Source organism: Pyrus communis, chromosome 17 (assembly GCF_041283825.1).
Source record: "Pyrus communis isolate YQ-2024b chromosome 17, ASM4128382v1, whole genome shotgun sequence".
Taxonomy (NCBI): Eukaryota; Viridiplantae; Streptophyta; class Magnoliopsida; order Rosales; family Rosaceae; genus Pyrus; species Pyrus communis.
Genome location: NC_142581.1, coordinates 949,020 through 969,828, shown reverse-complemented (window position 1 = coordinate 969,828; position 20,809 = coordinate 949,020). Strand labels below are relative to the sequence as shown.

At 35.6% G+C, this 20,809-nt stretch overlaps 3 protein-coding genes across 5 annotated transcripts; 2 read left to right on the top strand and 1 right to left on the bottom strand.

Moving 5' to 3' along the window:
• The first annotated feature begins 1,199 nt into the window (after positions 1 to 1,199).
• LOC137749322 (plant UBX domain-containing protein 1) lies at positions 1,200 to 3,720 on the top strand. Of its 2 annotated transcripts, none has more exons than XM_068489417.2 (7): positions 1,200 to 1,393; positions 2,101 to 2,200; positions 2,303 to 2,371; positions 2,585 to 2,652; positions 2,836 to 2,965; positions 3,041 to 3,145; positions 3,234 to 3,720. In XM_068489417.2, the coding sequence occupies exons 1-7, from the start codon at positions 1,310 to 1,312 to the stop codon at positions 3,434 to 3,436; spliced, it is 759 nt and encodes a 252-aa protein (XP_068345518.2). In that variant the 5' UTR covers positions 1,200 to 1,309; the 3' UTR covers positions 3,437 to 3,720. The 2 variants fall into 2 exon arrangements, with proteins under 2 accessions (XP_068345518.2, XP_068345519.2); XM_068489418.2 differs by having other exon boundaries at positions 1,212 to 1,393; positions 2,101 to 2,182.
• Positions 3,548 to 9,665, bottom strand: RAD5 (DNA/RNA helicase protein). Its single transcript, XM_068489412.2, has 20 exons — positions 8,829 to 9,665; positions 8,600 to 8,733; positions 8,312 to 8,447; positions 8,131 to 8,184; positions 7,912 to 8,058; positions 7,678 to 7,829; positions 7,523 to 7,607; positions 7,160 to 7,429; positions 6,895 to 7,041; positions 6,615 to 6,770; positions 6,279 to 6,346; positions 6,069 to 6,191; positions 5,881 to 5,980; positions 5,672 to 5,784; positions 5,170 to 5,448; positions 4,828 to 5,028; positions 4,569 to 4,662; positions 4,379 to 4,450; positions 4,140 to 4,238; positions 3,548 to 4,019 (listed from the first exon to the last, which is right to left on the bottom strand). The coding sequence occupies exons 1-20, from the start codon at positions 9,384 to 9,386 to the stop codon at positions 3,897 to 3,899; spliced, it is 3,111 nt and encodes a 1,036-aa protein (XP_068345513.2). The 5' UTR covers positions 9,387 to 9,665; the 3' UTR covers positions 3,548 to 3,896.
• A 1,264-nt stretch (positions 9,666 to 10,929) lies between these two features.
• Positions 10,930 to 15,765, top strand: LOC137749321 (glucose-6-phosphate 1-dehydrogenase 6, cytoplasmic). Of its 2 annotated transcripts, none has more exons than XM_068489413.2 (16): positions 10,930 to 11,128; positions 11,583 to 11,781; positions 11,985 to 12,070; positions 12,234 to 12,300; positions 12,392 to 12,578; positions 12,752 to 12,909; positions 13,006 to 13,074; positions 13,222 to 13,280; positions 13,475 to 13,511; positions 13,626 to 13,697; positions 13,869 to 14,016; positions 14,181 to 14,276; positions 14,551 to 14,621; positions 14,897 to 15,012; positions 15,137 to 15,182; positions 15,290 to 15,765. In XM_068489413.2, the coding sequence occupies exons 2-16, from the start codon at positions 11,611 to 11,613 to the stop codon at positions 15,455 to 15,457; spliced, it is 1,551 nt and encodes a 516-aa protein (XP_068345514.2). In that variant the 5' UTR covers positions 10,930 to 11,128; positions 11,583 to 11,610; the 3' UTR covers positions 15,458 to 15,765. The 2 variants fall into 2 exon arrangements, with proteins under 2 accessions (XP_068345514.2, XP_068345516.2); XM_068489415.2 differs by having other exon boundaries at positions 10,996 to 11,128; positions 11,603 to 11,781.
• The last annotated feature ends 5,044 nt before the right edge of the window (positions 15,766 to 20,809 follow it).

Below are 20,809 nucleotides of genomic sequence, written 5' to 3'. Positions count from 1 at the left end.
TCTGAAGGAAGTCTCGCAATCCGTCATTTACCACTGGGCCACCATCTCGTGGTTGAAACTTTGTATTATTTTGATATAGGATATTAGGAGTGGGGAATTCAGTATGTAGTCCAATATCTTAGGGGATAGGGAATGCGTTTTAGATTCAAAACTCTCTCTTCCCTAAATTATAGTGGTTAGGGTTTTGGGTTTCCACCCATGTTTTATGGATTCAAAACTTCCCTTCTCTAAAATTATTGTAATATTTTGGAACATTTCCACTCCCCTTAATAATAATATTTTTTTTATGCATAACCAAAAAAAAAAAAGAGGAGAAGGGAATTCAAACTATGCCAAACACTAACATAATTTGATGTGAAATCAAGGGATCAAATTTGTTTTCAATGGAGTTAGACCTGAAACTTTTGACTCAAGAATAATACTTTTAATAACGAATATTATTAAATCGTAGCACTAATGACTAAGAAGTTTGAGTTTCAATCTATATCATGGTGCATAAAAAAAGCGTATATGTTCTAACCAGTATGATTACGTCTGCATTTGTTCCAAAATGCATTTTATGTCCACACTCCACAGGAGGCCACAGCCTTTTGTTTTTTTGGTCCAATCCACAAGCTACAGCCTACGTGGTCGCCCTTTTTTTAGTTTCTTCTTTGAAGCCCACATGCAAATCAGTTGGCACCCAAATTGTAGCCCAATATCAATGTGGGGGTTTTGCCCACAAAATGTTGCATTGTAAATTCAAATTACTGCAGTAAAAATTTGGAAAACTTTCACATGTGCAAAATTATCAAATAATATAATATGTTATATTAAGTTAGATTGGATTATCGAATCGAATCAGCCTTGATTATTATTCGAATTCGTTTATAATCAAATTATCAAATTTCGATCTTATTCGAATAGTTAGATTGAAAATTACGATCCATTTCCCATTAATTAATTGAATTTAAATTGAGTTCGGATCAAAATTCAGTGAACTAATGCTTCATTTTTTTCTTTCCTAAGTTTTTTTTGTTTTTGTTTTTGAACAAATAAAATTATACATTAAGTGGGTAAACGAGTAGACTAAGTCTTATAATAAGTTAACTATAATAATATGATTCAAATTTGTGATAGTCGAACCTAAAACATCTGACTTATAACTATAAGCAAAAATGAAGACTATTAGAGTATGCCATACGTATAAAATACGACTCACGCAGCGAACGGCGAATCCCCTATACAAATAAAAGAATAGAATCGTATAACTTAATCGGATCCCTCTGATTCATTTTCTGTTGGTGTGGGATTTCTCGGAGTCTCGCTGATGATTGTTGATGCTTCTTCTCACACACCCTTGAAAAGAAGGAAGTTCAGAAGCATTGATCCCATGGAGGCCGAAGAAGCTCAGGTTTTTATTTTTTAACCCAAAAAGTCCCAAACTTTCACTCACTCGCATTCGTATTTTCTTGATTTCAGTTTCTGGGTGTTTGTTCTTGCTGCTGGGTCGATCTGGGTTTTCTGTGTAATGGATTTTTTTTGGGTTTAAATTGTAGTGATTGTTGGCTGTTTCGAAGTTGTGGGTTGGTGCCACAATTAGATAAAGATTCACAGGATTTTGCATTATCTTTAAGAACTTATCTAATTGTGGGAATAATTACTTCTTATCGAGCGATTGAATTTCTTGAAAAAGGATAACTTGAGTTTATGTGGAGCAAAAATGTGGAAGATTTTGCAGTTTTGTGGGAATAATTACTTCTTATCAAGAGATTGAGTTTCTTGAAAAAGGATAACTTGAGTTTATGTGCAGCAAAAATGTGGAAGATTTTGCAGTTTTGGATTCTAAGAACAGTTTTACTGTTTTGCGTGCAAGTTTTTTTGCGTGGTTCTACTTCGTGCTTTCGATGAATTCGTTGTTTAGTAGCATTGTAACTACGATATCCAAATTACATGTTGTAGTAATAGGTTGGTGCAAAATATTGCTATTCTTGTCATGGATGAGGATATGAAATACCGCTTTTCGAATTGAGATCATTCTGTATTCCAGATTAGATTGTTCCTGCTATATCTTATATCACATATACTTTTTCCTTTTTTGATTTGTTGGGGTGAATTCAGGCCAAGCTCACAGCAGCAAAAGAAAAGTTCGGGAGAGAAATCCACGTTTTTGAAACAACATCAGCATCTTCTTCTTCACAAAGTGAAGAGTCTAATACTGGCATGAAGCAATTCAACTAATATGCCCCATACTTTTTTCCAAAGCAAGTGCATTTAGACGCCTGATAGAATTTTACTTTGTGTCATTTTTTTTGTTTTGCAGAGGAGACAGAGGATTTCTATGAGTTCACTGCAGAAGATTATTATCGGGTTTTGAATGCAAAAAAAGAAGGTAATTGACAGAAACTGTATCATCTGTAATTGTAGGGGAAATATAAAACCTTTTGCATGCTTTTTAAGCTACATAATCTGCTTGTCAATCTTATAGCAAGTATATATGAATGGGAAGCACGTCTTGTATTCGCACAAACTAAAAAACACGCACGCATGTATTTGTACACATTGTATTTATACTGACTATATTTTGTCGATGCAATATAAACAGATAAGACTCTTAAAACACGAAAGTTAAGAGAGGCAGAGAAGGCTGCCCGCAGGTCAAGGATAACAAAGGTGGTTGCTATGGCCCTTTTTCTGACTTTCTTTTCCTTGTTGTAGTGATTGGTTGTAGTTGTTATTTGTATATTATCATCTCCTTCCATTATCATCAGATAGAGACCGTGATCAGGGTTTGATTTTAATTAGTCGTATAGTTGCTTTTGCCCATTTATTAAGTTCTTGTGCTCATGTATGCAGACGGTGATTAGGGTTCGATTTCCTGATAATCACACATTGGAGGCCACTTTTAATCCATCAGAAACAGTTCAGAGCTTGGTTGATCTCCTCGTCAAAGTGGTTGCTCGACCAGAATTACCATTCTATATATGTATGCAAATACGAGTCAAAATATTGCGTTTTCCAATTTTGATTTCGGAGTAGAGTCTAACATTTACTTGTGCAGATACCACTCCTCCGAAGAAGCAGATAAAAGACACGTCACAGGATTTTCACACTGCTGGATTTGTTCCCGGTGCAATTGTGTACTTTTCATATGACACACCGAAAGGTTGGCACGTTTTCTATGATACGTTTCTTTGGATTGTAAATAACAACGTTTGATGCTAAGTGATTAAGTATTCCTATTTCATGTCCAGCGGATGATGCTGCAGATGCGGTGTCAGGTCCCTTTCTTCAGGAAGGGGTCATGTCTTTGAAAGGTTTGGAACTCATCAAGAAGCATGTAGAGCCGCCTGTTCAGTCTGCACCAGAAACAACATCGGAGGCACCGCCCCCTGTTGTCCAAGAGAAGAAGCCCGAGGGGAAGAAACCTGCTAAGCCGAAGTGGCTGAAAATGTGACATGAATCGCGTTAGTAACTTCGCAGGTGCACCCTGTTAATCATCACATGTTCTGTGAATCTTCGGGCGCAACTTGTTATCTCTAAGATTGTTAGGAGTTTCAAGAGATACTTTTGTTCTTTGCTAAGATAATTTGTATTTTCTAGAACAAAACAATGCATGAATTTTAGCATCATGTTTGGATGTAACAATACCAAAATTACATTTGGATGTGCCAAATCCTTTCCGGTGAGAGCGCCGGATGGAAAATGGATACCACAAATAACAACCCCGTATTGCCTCAACCTTGTAAGCTTAAATACAATACAAATGTCCTCAACCGATCTTCCTTGAAGTCCTGCAACCTCAGAACAAGGATCTCAACTTTCTCGGTTTAGACACCGCCGTACGAGCTCTTGATGCTCAAACCAATTCTAATAAGTGACATAAATGAACCTGTTGATAATTTTATCAGATGCTTTCAAGTAAAAAGCATCTTTAGTTCCTCTATGCGAGCTGTTCGAACTTCTTGGTCCGTCAAGGCTCCTGAAATCAGTCGCTGTTTACGTGCTTGCACTGCTTCCATTCGTTCCTCAACCGTTCCCTGCCATCCAATAACATCCGAGAATTACTAGACCAATCAGGGGGGAAAACTGTTACATTCATTGGTGATGATGCCTTTGGAAGACACTCATTAGTCCCCAGTACAAAATAACAAGAGTACCTTCATGATAAACCGCTTGATCATCACCCTCTTTGTTTGTCCAATGCGATGAATACGCATGACAGCTTGTTCCTCGACTGCTGGATTCCACCATGGATCCTGCAAACATGACTCGTGTGACTCAAAAAACCAACCAAATTTACCATAAACTTAAAGCTTTCTGCTATTATATATAATAAAAAAAAAAAAAACGACACCGAATCACAATTTTATCTTAAAAATCTCAAATCTGTGCATACCAAGACAAAAGCATTTGATGCTGCTGTCAGATTTATTCCAACTCCTCCAGCCTTCAGTGACATTAGCAACACCTGATGCAACAACCAAGCTCCAATGGTTACACCTAAACTGTCAAGTAGAATGAAAAACCACATCCCTCGTTCAAAAACAGCACGAGATAGAATACGACGATGTGTCAGGAGTCACAACCTGGATGTCACTATCTTCTGAAAACTGTTTTAACACTTTCTCACGCTGCTGTTGATTCAGGGTCCCATCAAGGCGAAGAAATGGAATGTTACTCCTGGTCAAAAAATGGAAAAGAAATTAATCATAACTCTCGAGCAAAAAAGTACCAAGATACTATAACTCACAAACAGCAGGTGATCAAAAGAGTAGAGTTATGTTTCTTGCTTCATTACACCATAGGCACTTTCTTTAAATATTTTATTCATATGGTAATTTTTACCTAGAAAGAGGGACCTGCAAGAGGTCCAGAAAAGCCGTCCACTGGCTGAAGACAATGCTTTTTGTGCCTGATGAGCGAAGAGATTCAAGTTCACGCAAAAGAATGACAACTTTGGATGATTCCACCCAGTTTTTCTCAACATCAACCTGAAACCGACTCTCAGTGGGTGCTGTAATAAGATCTTGCTTACTGATGGTCTTCCTGCAAAAAACAAACCGTTAAACCTTAAGAACATAATAGGAAAATTCACTACAAGAACTTCAAGAACAGAAATTGAACCTTTGCCCATAAATTAAATAAAAATAAAAATCCTATTTGAAACATAAAGCATTACTTAAATACCTACAAACAGGACAGAGACCAGAACTTGAGTTCCGCCAACTTGCCAAGAGACATTCACGGCATAAGCGGTGAGCACAAGGTGTTAACACTGCATCTTCAAAGGCTTCAAGACATATTGGACACTCTCCCTGTTCCCCCTTACGTATTTCTTCTACAACTTCTTGAACATAAGCACGTGAAGGCAGATCTTTGGCTTCCCCTTCCACAGAATTCTGTTTTCCTTTAAGGAAACGTCTAGCTAGCTTATCCAGATCAGAAAAGTCTTGTGTATCACCTCGGCTGAACAAATCAAACAAACTTAAAGCTAAGTTGTAAAAACTTAAAGAGACATTCTCCAGTATACATTTTTATAAATTTAAAATATTATCTAGCAAGTCCAGAAGGAAAAAAAATTATGAAGGCATAGAAAGAATGATTGCCTATTCAAAGCACAAGTCATCATATATGCATCATAAAGCTCCTAAGGCTACATCTGGAGAAAAGAGGGGTTAAAAACACACACCTCATCACAAGAAATGGATGATCACAACACTGGCGAAGGCGTAAAAGCAACTCCAATATGGATGCATAATTATGAAGAACCCGTCCTTGCTCAACAAATTGATCAAACTTCACCTGAAAATAAAGAGAGAATTATTAATTATAATGCACCAAAGATACAACAAACCAATACAATACACAAAATGCAATCAGGTAAATCAGAATATATACCTTTGATCTTTTAAAGAGGGCCTCGTAGAAGTCTTTTTCAGCTTCTGTGAGTTCACAGTAAATCACCTGAATATCAGCTGGAGGAAGAACTAAAATTGGCCTGGAACAAACAGTAAACCTTAAGAGCCAAAATAGAAAGGAAAAGAAAAAAACTGAAAAGAATGATGCGTCCTGAGCTAGTTACTCACCTGCCTTCACGGTCTGTGCTAAACTTTGTTCTCCTTAACATGATTGGCTTTAAGATAGACTGAACCAACTTTAATCCTCTCTCATCACCCTCCTCAAAAGGTTTTTGTATGAGTTTATTCCACCTGAATTAAAAAAGAGAGTAAACTCAGAAACATATTACCGTGAAAGGTGAAAAAAAAGACCGGACAAGACCGTAAAGTAGAACATACCATGCCCAGTTTCCCCAAGGTTCTACCCTCAAAAACCGGAGAAGACTGTAAACGTCCTCCAGGTTGTTCTATGGGGAAAAAAAATGTCAGGATATATAACACAAAATTAACCTCTTAAAATTAATAAATTCTCCAAATCTTATAAGAACAAAACATTCATCCCAATACAGATAAAATGGATTCAAGGATCAGGGTATTACAAGTCTATCAAGGAACTAAATGACCTCCAACCAAGAATATTGAGAATGTTTGGAGAGATTCTCCCTTTGCTTAAAGTTAGAAACATAAAATATTTATGGCCTCCTCTTTAAACAAATTTCTGCAAAAGTACTTTACCTGTATGGGTGTGCCAGTAAGACACCATCGCCGACCAGCAACTAAAGCAGCAGCAGCAATGGAAATTTGGCTTTTTGAGGATTTTATGGTATGCGCCTCATCAAGAACCACTCTAAACCAACTAACCGAGTAAAGTCCCCCATTTTCCTTTGGATTCTAGATGGAAGGAGAAAGTGGGGTAAAGTTAAAAAGAAAAGAAAAGATGCAGAAATTCATTTTCTGTTGAGATGTGCGATACTCAAAAATCTGCATGATATACAGGTAGGAGTTGTTTGGATACCTCAGCAGAATATTCAGAGGCTAACACTCCATATGTAGTGATTACGACATCACTTTGAACTAAAAATTTTGCATCCTTCGGTCTACTTTGTCCATAATGAACATATACCGATAGAGACCCAGGTTTAGCATGAGTTTCGATCTCTGCCTGACAATACAGACAAATATTTAGATAACTCTTGAATATAGAAGATTTATCACTGTGCACTGGTATTCGTGCAAGTAAGTAGAACTACAAAAATGTTCTTCAAAATGACAATATCTACCTTCCACTGGCCTAGAAGAGTCATAGGACATATAATCAAACAACCACCATCCTCAACCGTGTTTTTTTGCTTCAACAACTTATCAAATCCTGAAAATTTTGGGACCTTCTTTGGTAGGTCTGATGAGTGGTCTGCAATGTCGGGGACTTCAATATCTTCACTGGAAGACTGGCTTGTAGGGTAACTAACTGATAATCCATGTCCTGAATGAGTAAGAAGGAGCGATATCGTCATAATGGTCTTCCCCAAGCCCATAGCATCAGCCAGAATCTTCAAATGGTAAAGGCAACACAATCAACAAACTTGATAATAATGTTTGAAAAAAATGTATATAATCAAGGGTGGAGCCAACTTAAGACTTACTCCTCCTCTGGCCATTTGAAGTGCGCTTGGAAATTCTGTTGTTGCATCACCAGAAAATGCATTCAAATAGATAACACGGTCCCTCCTATATGCAAAGGGCCCTATGAATATCAAATCATAAAGTAGGATAATACAAGATTAACAAACCAGCATACTTGTCTGCAAGACGATATGCCTCCCAACAAGGGTGAAGAGTCATTGCTCCCTTATCCATGCAGTGTCCCTTTTCCAGTTGGATCATCCAATGAAGAGCCTGCTTTTGGTACGGCCGAAGTTCACACTGAAGTGTACCTGGGGGATCCATTTCCTGAAATAAAATACTTCCTTGGTGAATTTTCAGGTACATGCAGGAGCAAGCTCCATATATGTACAAGATCAGCGTCTAATACCTCTAGCTCAGAGCTGTCACCAATACCAACAATGTTTTCAAGATCAGCATCTGAAATAGACTCCTCATTTTCAACTTCATCTCCATTTTGACCAGGGATTTTAGGCTTATTGGCACGTAATACTGGGGCACAAAGTCCAAAGCTATCCTGTTCAGGCAAAAATTACCCACTGAAATCCCAAGAAAGTAATTGGAGGAAAAAGCATTACCATTTCAATACCTTTGGGTCCAAAGGGCGCTTTCTCGTGTACAAGTCACTCGGAGTAAATTCTGCCTATTAAAAACAAATAAAGGAACAACAACATCACCACCTCTGATCCAAAAGAAACAAGTTGAAAGCAAGGCCAAATACTTAACTTCCATAAAAAAGTGTCCATATGTCATTTACAAAAATTGATCACCTTCTTGAAAGGAGTCAGTCCTAGCAACCGGAACAATGTTGGAAGAGGGTGAACCACTGTTTCGTCAGTGGAATTATTGGCTGCCTTAAGTGAGGTCTTGTTTTGCTTAAGGAACATTGAACTATTGATATACACACTGAACCGCCCCATTAAAAAACAAAAAACAAGAACCAAGAAACAAATTTATCAACCATATGCATTATTTAATCAATACAAAATCATGCAGACTATACTTCAGAACAGTCATTAACAAATTATCGAAAGTATTGGTCTTCCCGAAGAGTATACCTTATTGACAAAAGAATGGTGTCCATAATGCTCAACACATCAGGAGCAGATTTGCAATGCCCCTCAATTCTAACCTTCTTATCCCTCACAAGTGGCAATAAACACCGAGCCCATTCCTTCGGAATTCTACCAATCTGCCAAAAAAAAAAACCATTGATCCAAACACAATAATTCAAAATCCAAATAACCAACCAATTAAACCACATTTCTAATTCTCAAAAAGGAATACCTCTCCTGAATCTTTCGTTGAAAACCTCACAATCTCCGAACAAGCAGCTGCCTGCCGTCCCCTCCCAAAAACCTTGCCGGGTGATGGAGATGTTGAACTGCTCTTTGTTGGAAAAGTAAATTCCACTTCGTCTCCAGGGCTAAGCCTCCTACCTTTACACGTTGATAACCCCGAAACTTCACTGCTGCCCACAAACCACCACTCGCTCCCAGCCGAGCTCTCGCTCTGTGCAACCGCGACTTCTTCAACCACGTCGTCCCCTGAATTACTGGGGCAACTACTCCCATTTCCTTCGGTACCCAAAGTGCAATTACTTTTCTGACCCCCATTTTGCTTCAAATTTACGACCTCGGAGCTCAAAATTTGGGGATTCTTCCGAGAAGCCGGTGGTGTTTCCTTCAATTTGAAACTGGGCGTGTCAAAGATTATGTTGATTGCGGCGGTGACGTCGTTGTTGGCCATGTGGAGGGCTCTGATAATGTCCATGTCGGAGTATCCCGAGTCGACGATTGATCGGACGGTGGACAGCAGTTCGTCCGTAACCTTGTTTTTCCCCATCGCGGAGAATTTCGAAAAAAATTCAAAAACCCTAACCCTAATTCCACGCGTGCAAAATTGGAAGTTCGACGGAGAGTGACGACCCCAGGCGGCGCTGGTGGCGAAATTAGAGGCGGAGATAGGTCGGAATTCAGAGAAACGGCGGGGATAAGATGCGCGGCCCCGGCGAAAGATAGCGGAGGTTTAGTTTGAGCAATTGTGTCTGAAAGAAAAAGGCGCGAGTGACAGTGTGGAGAAGAGTGGAGAAATGGCGGGGGCGGTAAACATATGAATTGTGGGACGGAGGCTTCTTTGATACCCATGTAACACGTCATTCCATCATTTCTTATATTTAACGCTTTTAGTCATTTTAAAAATATTTTCAAACGAGCACTTAATAGTCACCTGACATTTCTTACGATTCATGCCCTTTTTTGCCTCTAGAGTTCTTCATATGTAATTGGATAATTCGTATCATTGTTTTATCATATGATTAAAAATAATCATCGTCACTATTTTACAAAGTTTAATTTATATCATTTTTTTTAATAAGAAGATTATTAATTTATGTGCTATAATATGCATGATCGATGTAACAAAACGTTTTGAGAAACTGAAAAATAGTATTCTTTGTAAGGAGATACAAAGGTACAATACAAATACTTCAAGGTCTCAAATTTTAATATCACTTATTCGATTTGTTTTATTTTTCATCACTAATAATCCTAATGTATTGAGTAACTCGTCTGTTTCTTCTATCATAATCAGTGCTTAAAATATCTATATGTAAATTTATAGAAATAATAATAGATAAATTGATATCGGTTGCTTTCAATGAAAATTATGAAAATTTGCAATTCAGCTCATCCAAATGTGGTTAAAATTAGAGCAAAATTTATCAAAAGACGTTCAATTTAAAATATGCAAGCAATAATGGGAAATTTCTATAGCAAAATCGATAAATATCGTTGATACTTATTGACTTTCTTATATCTTGCCGATATAAAGTAAAGTCTGCATTTCATTTCCTTTCTTATTGATCTTTATTTTTCAAATGTTAACAAAAATAACAATTTCTTGACTATTTTAAACGTCCTCGCAATTTCTCATTTATATTTGCCTAAACGTCCATGTGTTACTTACCGCCCCATAATTTATTAAGCCACAATGACAAAAATAGAAACACGCAGAGATAGGGATTTGGCTCCCATTCGGATCTAATTTGTGAGGATTATAGGGATTCTTACATCTTATTTGTTCATTGCGAATCGTACGGTCATAACTTATTTTTAAAAAAAAAAATTATTTACAATTACACACAAACAATACCTAAGAAAAAATTGCACGATATACGATGGATATGATCCTCATCTCTAATACAGAAAGTGAGGTGACATGGAATGAAATAAAAATAGAAAACTAATGAAAATGACTTGAAAACTTTGAGTTTTAACGATAAGTACAAAATATAGAATAAAATGAATGATATCAGAATAAATTTTTTTAATATAAAAATATAGTTTTTTTTTTAAAATAAATAGTAACGAAAATTTTTTGTTAAAATTAGAGAAAAAGAGAGAAGCAGAAGAAAGAAATAATTTAAAAACGAAACGCCACCAACCACCAACCTCCTCCTCGGTCACTTTCCACTTGCTATTCAACACCCACTTCTGACTCCCTCCTACTTCCCACACTCTCTCTCTCTCACTGCATCTCAAAATCTCAATTTCTGCGAATTCGATCTGCCTTTGCTCAATAAACAGGTTCGTAATCTCTTATTTTCTTACTTAATTTGCTGAATTTGTAAGCTCTTAAGTAAATTTGATCGCTTTCCGATAGCTCAGATCAATTTTTTTTTCCCTTCAAAATTTTAATATTTTGTTTTTGATTTTTCAGCTTCATTTTCTAGCATGCAATTCGGTTCTTACAAGCTCGTTGTTTGAAATGTGAATTTTTAGATCTAGTTTTTTTAAATTAATGTTTTGGGGGCCGAAAAAATGGATAATTTTTCTTAATTAATTACAGTTAATCGCAGTTAGTGGAGATTAGTCGCTCCAGTGGAATGTGCTTAATATTCAAATGCTGTATTATTGCGAATATATGCGAATCTCGTTTTGATTCCGGAACAGTGATTTGCCTCATTGACTTATGCTTCAAGCTGCCATTGATCCAATCGAACTAAAAGATTTGAGCTTTTTATTTGTTTTTGAGAAATAGCTTTTGAGCTGCTTATACAGCTTGAGAAATGGCATCGGGATCATGGCACATGGAGAAAAGAGACAGCTTCCGAGTCGAACCCGTTAGAGACATTGATAATGTGCTTGAAAATGGGTCTCTCTCGATTATCGTGCTTGGCGCTTCTGGTGATCTTGCCAAGAAGAAGACTTTTCCGGCACTCTTCAACCTTTATCGGCAGGTATATATTACGTTTTTTGTAGTTGCATGCTTAAATACTATCGATCGTGAACTTATGTGAATCGCAACACTTCCAATACTCTCTCTGGTTACTGTATCCAAGTGTAATTGCACTTAAAATTTGATGGAAAAAAAGTCGGTAGAGTATGCTGTGGAACAATGCAATGCGAGCATGACATAACTATTGGGTGTGTTGTTGTCTAGGGATTTCTGCTACCAGAAGAAGTTCACATTTTTGGATATGCAAGAACTAAGATTTCTGATGATGAGCTAAGAAACCGCATACGTGGGTGAGCTTTCTTTTCTCTGATCTCTTTCGCAATTCCATTTTCATTCGTATGAGTGGAAATGGTTAAGTTTCTACAACAGTTCATAACTGTACATTTCGTTTAGCTCACTTAAACTAATGCTAGGTTCAATTCTTTTCCTCATCTTTTCTGGACTGCTCTGCAGGTATCTTGTCAGTGACAAAGGAGCTTCGCCCAATGACGTGGAGGATGTAACCAATTTTTTGCAACTGGTCAGTGCCTTATGCAACATTTTTGTACAGCTCCATTCATATAATATCATTCTGTAAAGATATTGAATTGCATAATAATTTTCTTTTGTAGATCAAATACGTAAGTGGTTCTTACGATGGTGAGGAAGGATTTCGCCTGCTTGATAAGGAAATTTCAGATAATGAAATCTCAAAGAATAGTGCGGAAGGATCATCCCGCAGGCTCTTTTATCTTGCACTTCCTCCATCAGTATACCCCTCTGTCTGCAGGATGATCAGGCATTATTGCATGAATAGATGTAAGCTTTTACCAATTCTATTTAGTTTTTCACCAACGCTGTATCAACCCGGATAATTTCAATTAGCTATTCTTTCTAAGCAGTCATACATGTTGGCATTAAATGGTTCCAGAGTGAAGTTAAATGACAGGTCGATATTAATATTTACAATTGTCTGATTATGATCATATCAGCTGATCTTGGTGGATGGACTCGTATTGTTGTTGAGAAGCCTTTTGGCAAGGATTTGGACTCTGCAGAACAACTCAGTAACCAGATCGGGGAGTTGTTCGAGGAATCACAAATTTACCGTATCGATCATTATTTGGGGAAGGAGTTGGTGCAGAATCTGGTAATATTATAATGTCTGCATACACTTGCTTAGACGTTTCTGGTTATTAATATTAATGAAATATGCTTATATTTTTATTTGTATGTAAATTTGCAGTTAGTACTTCGTTTTGCAAATCGATTCTTTTTGCCCCTTTGGAACCGAGACAACATTGAGAATGTACAGGTGAGAATCCTTGCCTCAGTAGTCAGTACTGATGATTGAATGTCATTATGACATTGACAATATACAGTACACGTGGCACCCCAAGACGTTTAACATGCAGTAAATTTCATCCCCGTCTTTTCTCTTTTAATTATGTTTATTTGGCAGATTGTGTTTAGGGAGGATTTTGGAACTGAAGGTCGAGGTGGATACTTTGATGAATATGGGTATGCTTCCCCAGTTCTATTGCCCCAATTTGTTCTTTAACTAGTACTTTGTATTTTTTGTTAATAGGATCCATATTCACTGCTGTCTGTAGGGAATTATTTTATTAACTACATTGTTTTGAGATCATATGTTGCTATTTGTATCTGGAAATATAATTGGATGCATTGATTAATCAATTTTCATTTTTGGGCAGAATTATCCGCGATATTATTCAAAATCATCTCTTGCAGGTGAGACCTTTATGCATCAGAATTTTCTTCTTACCTTCCCTCCCGGTGAACCTTCATACCGGGATAAAGGCATTAAAACTTTCACCTGATTTATTCAATCGTGTTATTTTGCAGGTTCTATGCTTGGTTGCCATGGAAAAACCTATTTCCCTAAAACCTGAGCACATACGGGACGAGAAAGTAAAGGTGTGTGCATCCCCGATTCATTATGATGATACACTCTCTATAGTTATCAGAAGTAAACAACCAATTTGAAACGTGTCCCCATAGGAGATATGAAATGTTCTTTCATTATATGTTCTCTTAGTTCCAGAATGCCTTTTTATATCAGTTGATGATTAATGGATGTAAATTTAGGTTCTTCAATCAGTGATGCCAATTAAGGATGATGAAGTTGTTCTTGGACAATATGATGGCTACACAGACGATCCAACTGTTCCTGACCACTCAAACACTCCAACCTTTTCAACCGTGATTCTGCGAATCCACAACGAAAGATGGGAAGGTACGGTAACTTTCACAATTCATTTACATTTTATTTGAACTAATTTTTGAGCCTCGCATTTGGGAAGTACTATTGTCTTGGAGGTTCAACTAAAATATAATGGTTTGCTTTTTATATGAATTTATATTATGCACTGAACTTACCATCAATGTGATTTCCTTCAGGTGTTCCTTTTATACTAAAGGCCGGGAAAGCATTGAATTCAAGAAAGGCAGAAATAAGAGTTCAATTTAAGGATGTTCCTGGTGACATATTCAAATGTAAGGCACGGACCTTTATAATTCTGAAGGGCTTAATTTCAACATATTGCTCCGTTAATTATATATCATGTTTTGCCAATTTGTTCTCCTTTACTTCAAATTCTAGCACCAAAAGGGAAATTCATGGTTTCCTGCTATGAATCATTTCCTGTAAAAGATAATGATAGTTGATAAGCACGTTGGCTCATTGTCTCAATATGTTTTAATTCGCTATCTTCTTGTTGGTTGTTTTTATATTCCATATTTTGTTCACCGTTATCTCATTCTTTTTTAGGTAAGAAGCAAGGGAGGAATGAGTTTGTAATACGCTTGCAGCCTTCAGAAGCCATGTACATGAAACTTACGGTAATACGTTCACTGTCAAATCAAATGACAGTATGTTTGAGCTGATATCTTCAGATTTCATGTGCGTTATCATCGGGCAAAGCTTTCATATAGTGCTTTAGTTTCTTGTCAAATTACCAATTCACTTTAGCAAAAGGTTAGAATACTTCGTAAGGTCCTCAATCCAAGTAAATAGGAACCCACGCTTTATGTGTCACATTCATTACGCAGAGAAATGCTAGGAGAGTCCGTTGCCTTGAGCATGTTCACTTACCAGCTCAATGTCTGTTATGCAGGTGAAGCAGCCTGGACTTGAGATGTCAACTGTCCAAAGTGAATTAGACTTGTCATACGGGCAACGTTATCAAGGGGTAACTATCCCGGAGGCTTATGAACGTCTAATTCTTGACACGTAAGGCACCCACCTTTCTATTTTCAGAATCTTTTATGCTTATGAACGTCTAATTCTTCCTCTCAACTTGAAGGACAACGCCATAAGATTAATCAATCATGACAATTGTTATTTGTTTTGACAGAATAAGAGGCGATCAACAACATTTTGTGCGAAGAGACGAGTTGAAGGTAATATCATACACTTTTTCTTTTCCGGTTACAACATCGTACACTTATTTTCTTGGCATGCTGCCATTTTCCCAATTGACTGATTCATTGTGTCAATCAATGATCAGGCGGCGTGGGAAATCTTCACCCCTCTTCTGCACAGGATTGACAATGGTGAGGTAAAGCCGCTTCCATACCAACCAGGCAGTCGGGGTCCTGCAGAAGCAGATGCACTGCTAGAAAAAGTTGGTTACGTACAAACACATGGCTACATATGGATCCCTCCTACCTTGTAGAATGCTCGTCTTTCTAACCAGCCCAGGCGTGCCCTTCTGCAGTGTGCCGGAAAACTGTTGTTTTTACATTGTAAGCTTTTCTAAGCTATGCAACCAGAATAAGAGTGCAGTATGATATGTGTATTCAAAAGACCTAAATGCCGGCGTTTTTACGAGGGTGTGTCGATAGGGGTCACACGAAATGGACTTGTTGAAGAGTGTTTTGTTCCTATTGAAACATGAACAAATGTTGGGAGGGGAGAAACTCTAAACCCAAATGCAGAATCTCGGATGCATAGATAAATAAAAGAATTGGTTGCTGGTCCAAATATTTTTCTTTGTTACGGTTTCCTTGATATAGAAGAAAAAAGAAGAGAAGATTCCTAGTCGAAGTAGTAGTGCCCTAATAACAGAGAAAATTTGAGCTCTTTTGAGAATGTTTCTTTAGAAATCACTTCTACTTAAAAATGCTTTTATTACAAGCACATTGTGAAACATTTGAAAGTACATTTTTCAAAAACACTAGTAGAAAACGGAGGAGGATTCTCTCCCTTTCTAATCTATTTCTTTCCCTCATCTCATACTTGAACGGTCACGATTAAGTCACATCAACATCTTATATTGATTTTTTTATAGAGATAATAAGATAAAAAGCAAAGTGTGAGAGGAGGAGAGGGAACGGGATAGGAATAAGATGAGAGAAAATTGTACTCCGTTGAAAACACTCATAGATGAGTAATGCTACGTTTACCATCTATTTGTACCATCTCCCTAATAGAAGTAGGGTCCGCCAACGCATGTGGGTCTCATCTCTATTAGTGACGTGGTACAAATAGATAGTAAGAGTTGCATTTTGCTCATAGACCTCTCCATAAAGTCAAATTTTTTTTTTGGTCAAAATGTCGTCATAAACGCTTCGTATTTTATTATATTAAAATAATTTTAATCATTTTAAATGCATGTTAAAGTATACCAACAAAAAATTTCATAGAATTTAATAAAACCCCTAAAAGTTTGTAACAAGGAATTTGAAATTCTCAATCCATGTTAAAAAGGGGCCAAAACGGATTTTGAGATTAATATAACTCCTTACTTTTTTTTCTCATGAAACGATAGATTTGTTAAATTAGATGTTAGATTAGGGAGCCGACATGGTTCGAACCCCTGCCATAATGTAAGGGCAAACTCCTCTCCACCACTGTGGTAGAGGGCCCCTTGTTGGTATAACTCCTTACTTTGGTCATTCAAATTTTAAATCAATAGAAGTAGTCTCTGAATTTATGCACCATCCATCATTTTGGTCATGCTGGGAAAATTTTTTGTTGTTACTCTGAGTTAGAAAAATAGTATAAACTAATAGCAAGGCCATCAAAGAGATTTGTAGGTGTTGAAAAATCTTTGGGATGTCCTAAATTAATTTTATAAAACATGTGGTGCGTCTAAATGGACTCAAATTTTGGCTTATAATGAATCTTGTAAAAGTTATTAAAATCGATTGGAAAACATGGGTTATAACTCACAGTTTTTGGGAAAAATTGAAATTTTTAGTTTTAGGAAATATCTTGTGTGAGAATTAACGAAAATTTTGCAAGACCTTTGGATGTAATTTTTCCTTTATTAGGTCCCGAAGATATTTTTCATTCATTTTTAAAGTTGAAAATAGAAAAAAAATAATGAAAGCTAATAGTGGAGCCCCGAAAGAGATTTGTAGGTGTTCAAAATATTGGAAATTTCCTAAATTAATTTTAGAAAACATGTGGTGCGAGTAGAATGACTCCAACTTTAGTTTATTGTAAAAGTTTTGAAAATCGATTAGAAAATTGTGGGTAACTCACAGTTTTTGTGTTTTTTAGCTTTAGGAAATATTTTGCGTTGGAGTTAAGATCTTGCAAGCCCTTTGGACATGATCCTACCATTTATTAGGTCTCAGAATCATTTTTATTGATTTTTAAACTTGAAAAATAAAAGAATAGCTTTAAATTTAGATTTTAAATCGTTGATTTCAAGTGTTTAAATATGAATTATAATAGATTTTCTACAGAAAAAAATATTTTGAAAAACATGAATATGATAGTTTTTTGGTCAAATGATTATGATAGTTTGTTATTATGGTAAGAGAAATAAAAGAAAAATTAACAAATATAAAAATATAAAAAAAAAACTGAAAAATTAACATAAATACGAATTATAATAGTGTCGCTACAAAGGTAGCGACATAGTGGGAAACTAGTCGCTATATTACTAGCGACTTATATGAAAATTAGTCGCTATATAGCTAGCGACTTAGTTCTATATTTTTAGCGACTTATATGAGAATAAGTCGCTATAAATATAGCGACCTTTACTAAAATTAGTTGATACAAATATAGCGACTTGGTTCCCAATTAGTCGCTAGCATTCTAGCAACTATAATTGAATAGAATCGCTAACAAAGTACCGATCGTAAATTTTTTTTTATTCTTTTCTACTTTTTTTTTTTCATTGATTTTTTTTTCTCCCTATGTTACTTTATTTAAAAAGAAAACTAATGAAAAGGGTTTGAAAACTTTGAGTTTTAATAATTAAGGACAAAATAAAGGGTAAAGTAAATAGTACCATGATTGACTTTTTAGTGTAAAAATATGATTTTTTGTTAAAGTGAACATTATCGTGTGCTTTTCGTTAAAACTCCCTTATTTAAATTTAAATACCTTTAGATTTAAATTTAGATTTGTATCTTGTTTTCAAATTTTTTGATATGGATTATAAGAAGGGAGTTTTAACGAAATACTTCCGGTACTGTTCACTTTTAACGAAAAATCACATTTTTACCTTTTTTCTGGCACTGTTCACTAAACCTTTATTTGTCATTTTTCATTAAAACTAAAGTTTTTTTGAACTTTTTGTTAATTTTCCTTTATAAGATACCATTCTTCATTTCGGCATCTACAAATCTCTTTGGGGCCTCGCTATTGTTTATTAAATTGAGAATATTTTGTCATATTAGTTCTTATTTAAGTAAATTTTTGATGAAAATGATAGATGATGGACAAATTTAAAAAACATTTTTAACGATTTCGAATCTCAAAAATGAGAGTAAAATGTTATGTCAATTTTGACCATTTTTGGCTAAAAGAGAGGGAAGGTCGCTTGGCGAGAGATTTTTCAATATGATCGAAACACGAGATAATATATCATGTGTCATTATACAAATGATGTGATATGTGGGAGGGGAGAAACTCTAAACCCGAATGCAGAATCTCGGATGCATAGATACATAAAAGAGTTGATTGCTGGTCCAAATATTTTTCTTTGTTACGGTTTCCTTGATATAGAAGAAAAAAGAAGAGAAGATTCCTAGTCGAAGTAGTAGTGCCCTAATAACAGAAAGAAAATTTGAGCTCGTTTGAGAATGTTTCTTTAGAAATCACTTCTACTTAAAAATGCTTTTATTACAAGCACATCGTGAAACATTTGAAAGTACATTTTTCAAAAACACTAGTAGAAAACGGAGGAGGATTCTCTCCCTTTCTAATCTATTTCTTTCCCTCATTTCATACTTGAACGGTCACGATTAAGTCACATCAACATCTTATATTGATTTTTTATAGAGATAATAAGATAAAAAGCAAAGTGTGAGAGGAGGAGAGGGAACGGGATAGGAATAAGATGAGAGAAAATTGTACTCCGTTGAAAACACTCATAGATGAGTAATGCTACGTTTACCATCTATTTGTACCATCTCCCTAATAGAAGTAGGGTCCGCCAACGCATGTTGGTCTCATCTTTATTAGTGACGTGGTACAAATAGATAGTAAGAGTTGCATTTTGCTCATAGACCTCTCCATAAAGTCAAATTTTTTTTTTTTGGTCAAAATGTCGTCATAAACACTTCGTATTTTATTATATTAAAATAATTTTAATCATTTTAAATGCACGTTAAAGTATACCAACAAAAAATTTCATAGAATTTAATAAAACCCCTAAAAGTTTGTAACAAGGAATTTGAAATTCTCAATCCATGTTAAAAAGGGGCCAAAACGGATTTTGAGATTAATATAACTCTTTACTTTTTTTCTCATGGGGCCAAAACGGATTTTGAGATTAATATAACTCCTTACTTTTTTTCTCATGAAACGATAGATTTGTTAAATTAGATGTTAGATTAGGGAGCCGACATGGTTCGAACCCCTGCCATAATGTAAGGGCAAACTCCTCTCCACCACTGTGGTAGAGGGCCCCTTGTTGGTATAACTCCTTACTTTGGTCATTCAAATTTTAAATCAATAGAAGTAGTCTCTGAATTTATGCACCATCAATCATTTTGGTCATGCTGGGAAAATTTTTCGTTGTTACTCTGAGTTAGAAAAATAGTGTAAACTAATAGCAAGGCCATCAAAGAGATTTGTAGGTGTTGAAAAATCTTTGGGATGTCCTAAATTAATTTTATAAAACATGTGGTGCGTCTAAATGGACTCAAATTTTGGCTTATAATGAATCTTGTAAAAGTTATTAAAATCGATTGGAAAACATGGGTTATAACTCACAGTTTTTGGGAAAAATTGAAATTTTTAGTTTTAGGAAATATCTTGTGTGAGAATTAACGAAAATTTTGCAAGACCTTTGGATGTAATTTTTCCTTTGTTAGGTCCCGAAGATATTTTTCATTAATTTTTAAAGTTGAAAATAGAAAAAAAATAATGAAAGCTAATAGTGGAGCCTCCCAAAGGGATTTGTAGGTGTTCAAAATATTGGAAATTTCCTAAATTAATTTTAGAAAACATGTGGTGCGAGTAGAATGACTCCAACTTTAGCTTATTGTAAAAGTTTTGAAAATCGATTAGAAAATTGTGGGTAACTCACAGTTTTTGTGTTTTTTAGCTTTAGGAAATATTTTGCGTTGGAGTTAAGATCTTGCAAGCCCTTTGGACGTGATCCTACCATTTATTAGGTCTCAGAATCATTTTTATTGATTTTTAAACTTGAAAAATAAAAGAATAGCTTTAAATTTAGATTTTAAATCGTTAATTTCAAGTGTTTAAATATGAATTATAATAGATTTTCTACAGAAAAAACATATTTTGAAAAACATGAATATGATAGTTTTTTGGTCAAATGATTATGATAGTTTGTTATTATGGTAAGAGAAATAAAAGAAAAATTAACAAATATAAAAATATAAAAAAAAACTGAAAAATTAACATAAATAAGAATTATAATAGTGTCGCTACAAATATAGCGACTGAATAGGAAATTAGTCGCTATAAAGATAGCGACCTGGTGTGAATTTAGTCGCTAATTTCTAGCGATTTATTTGATACAAATGAGTCGCTATTGGTATAGCGACTTTTTCTAAAATTAGTTGATACAAATGTAGCGACTTGGTTCCCAATT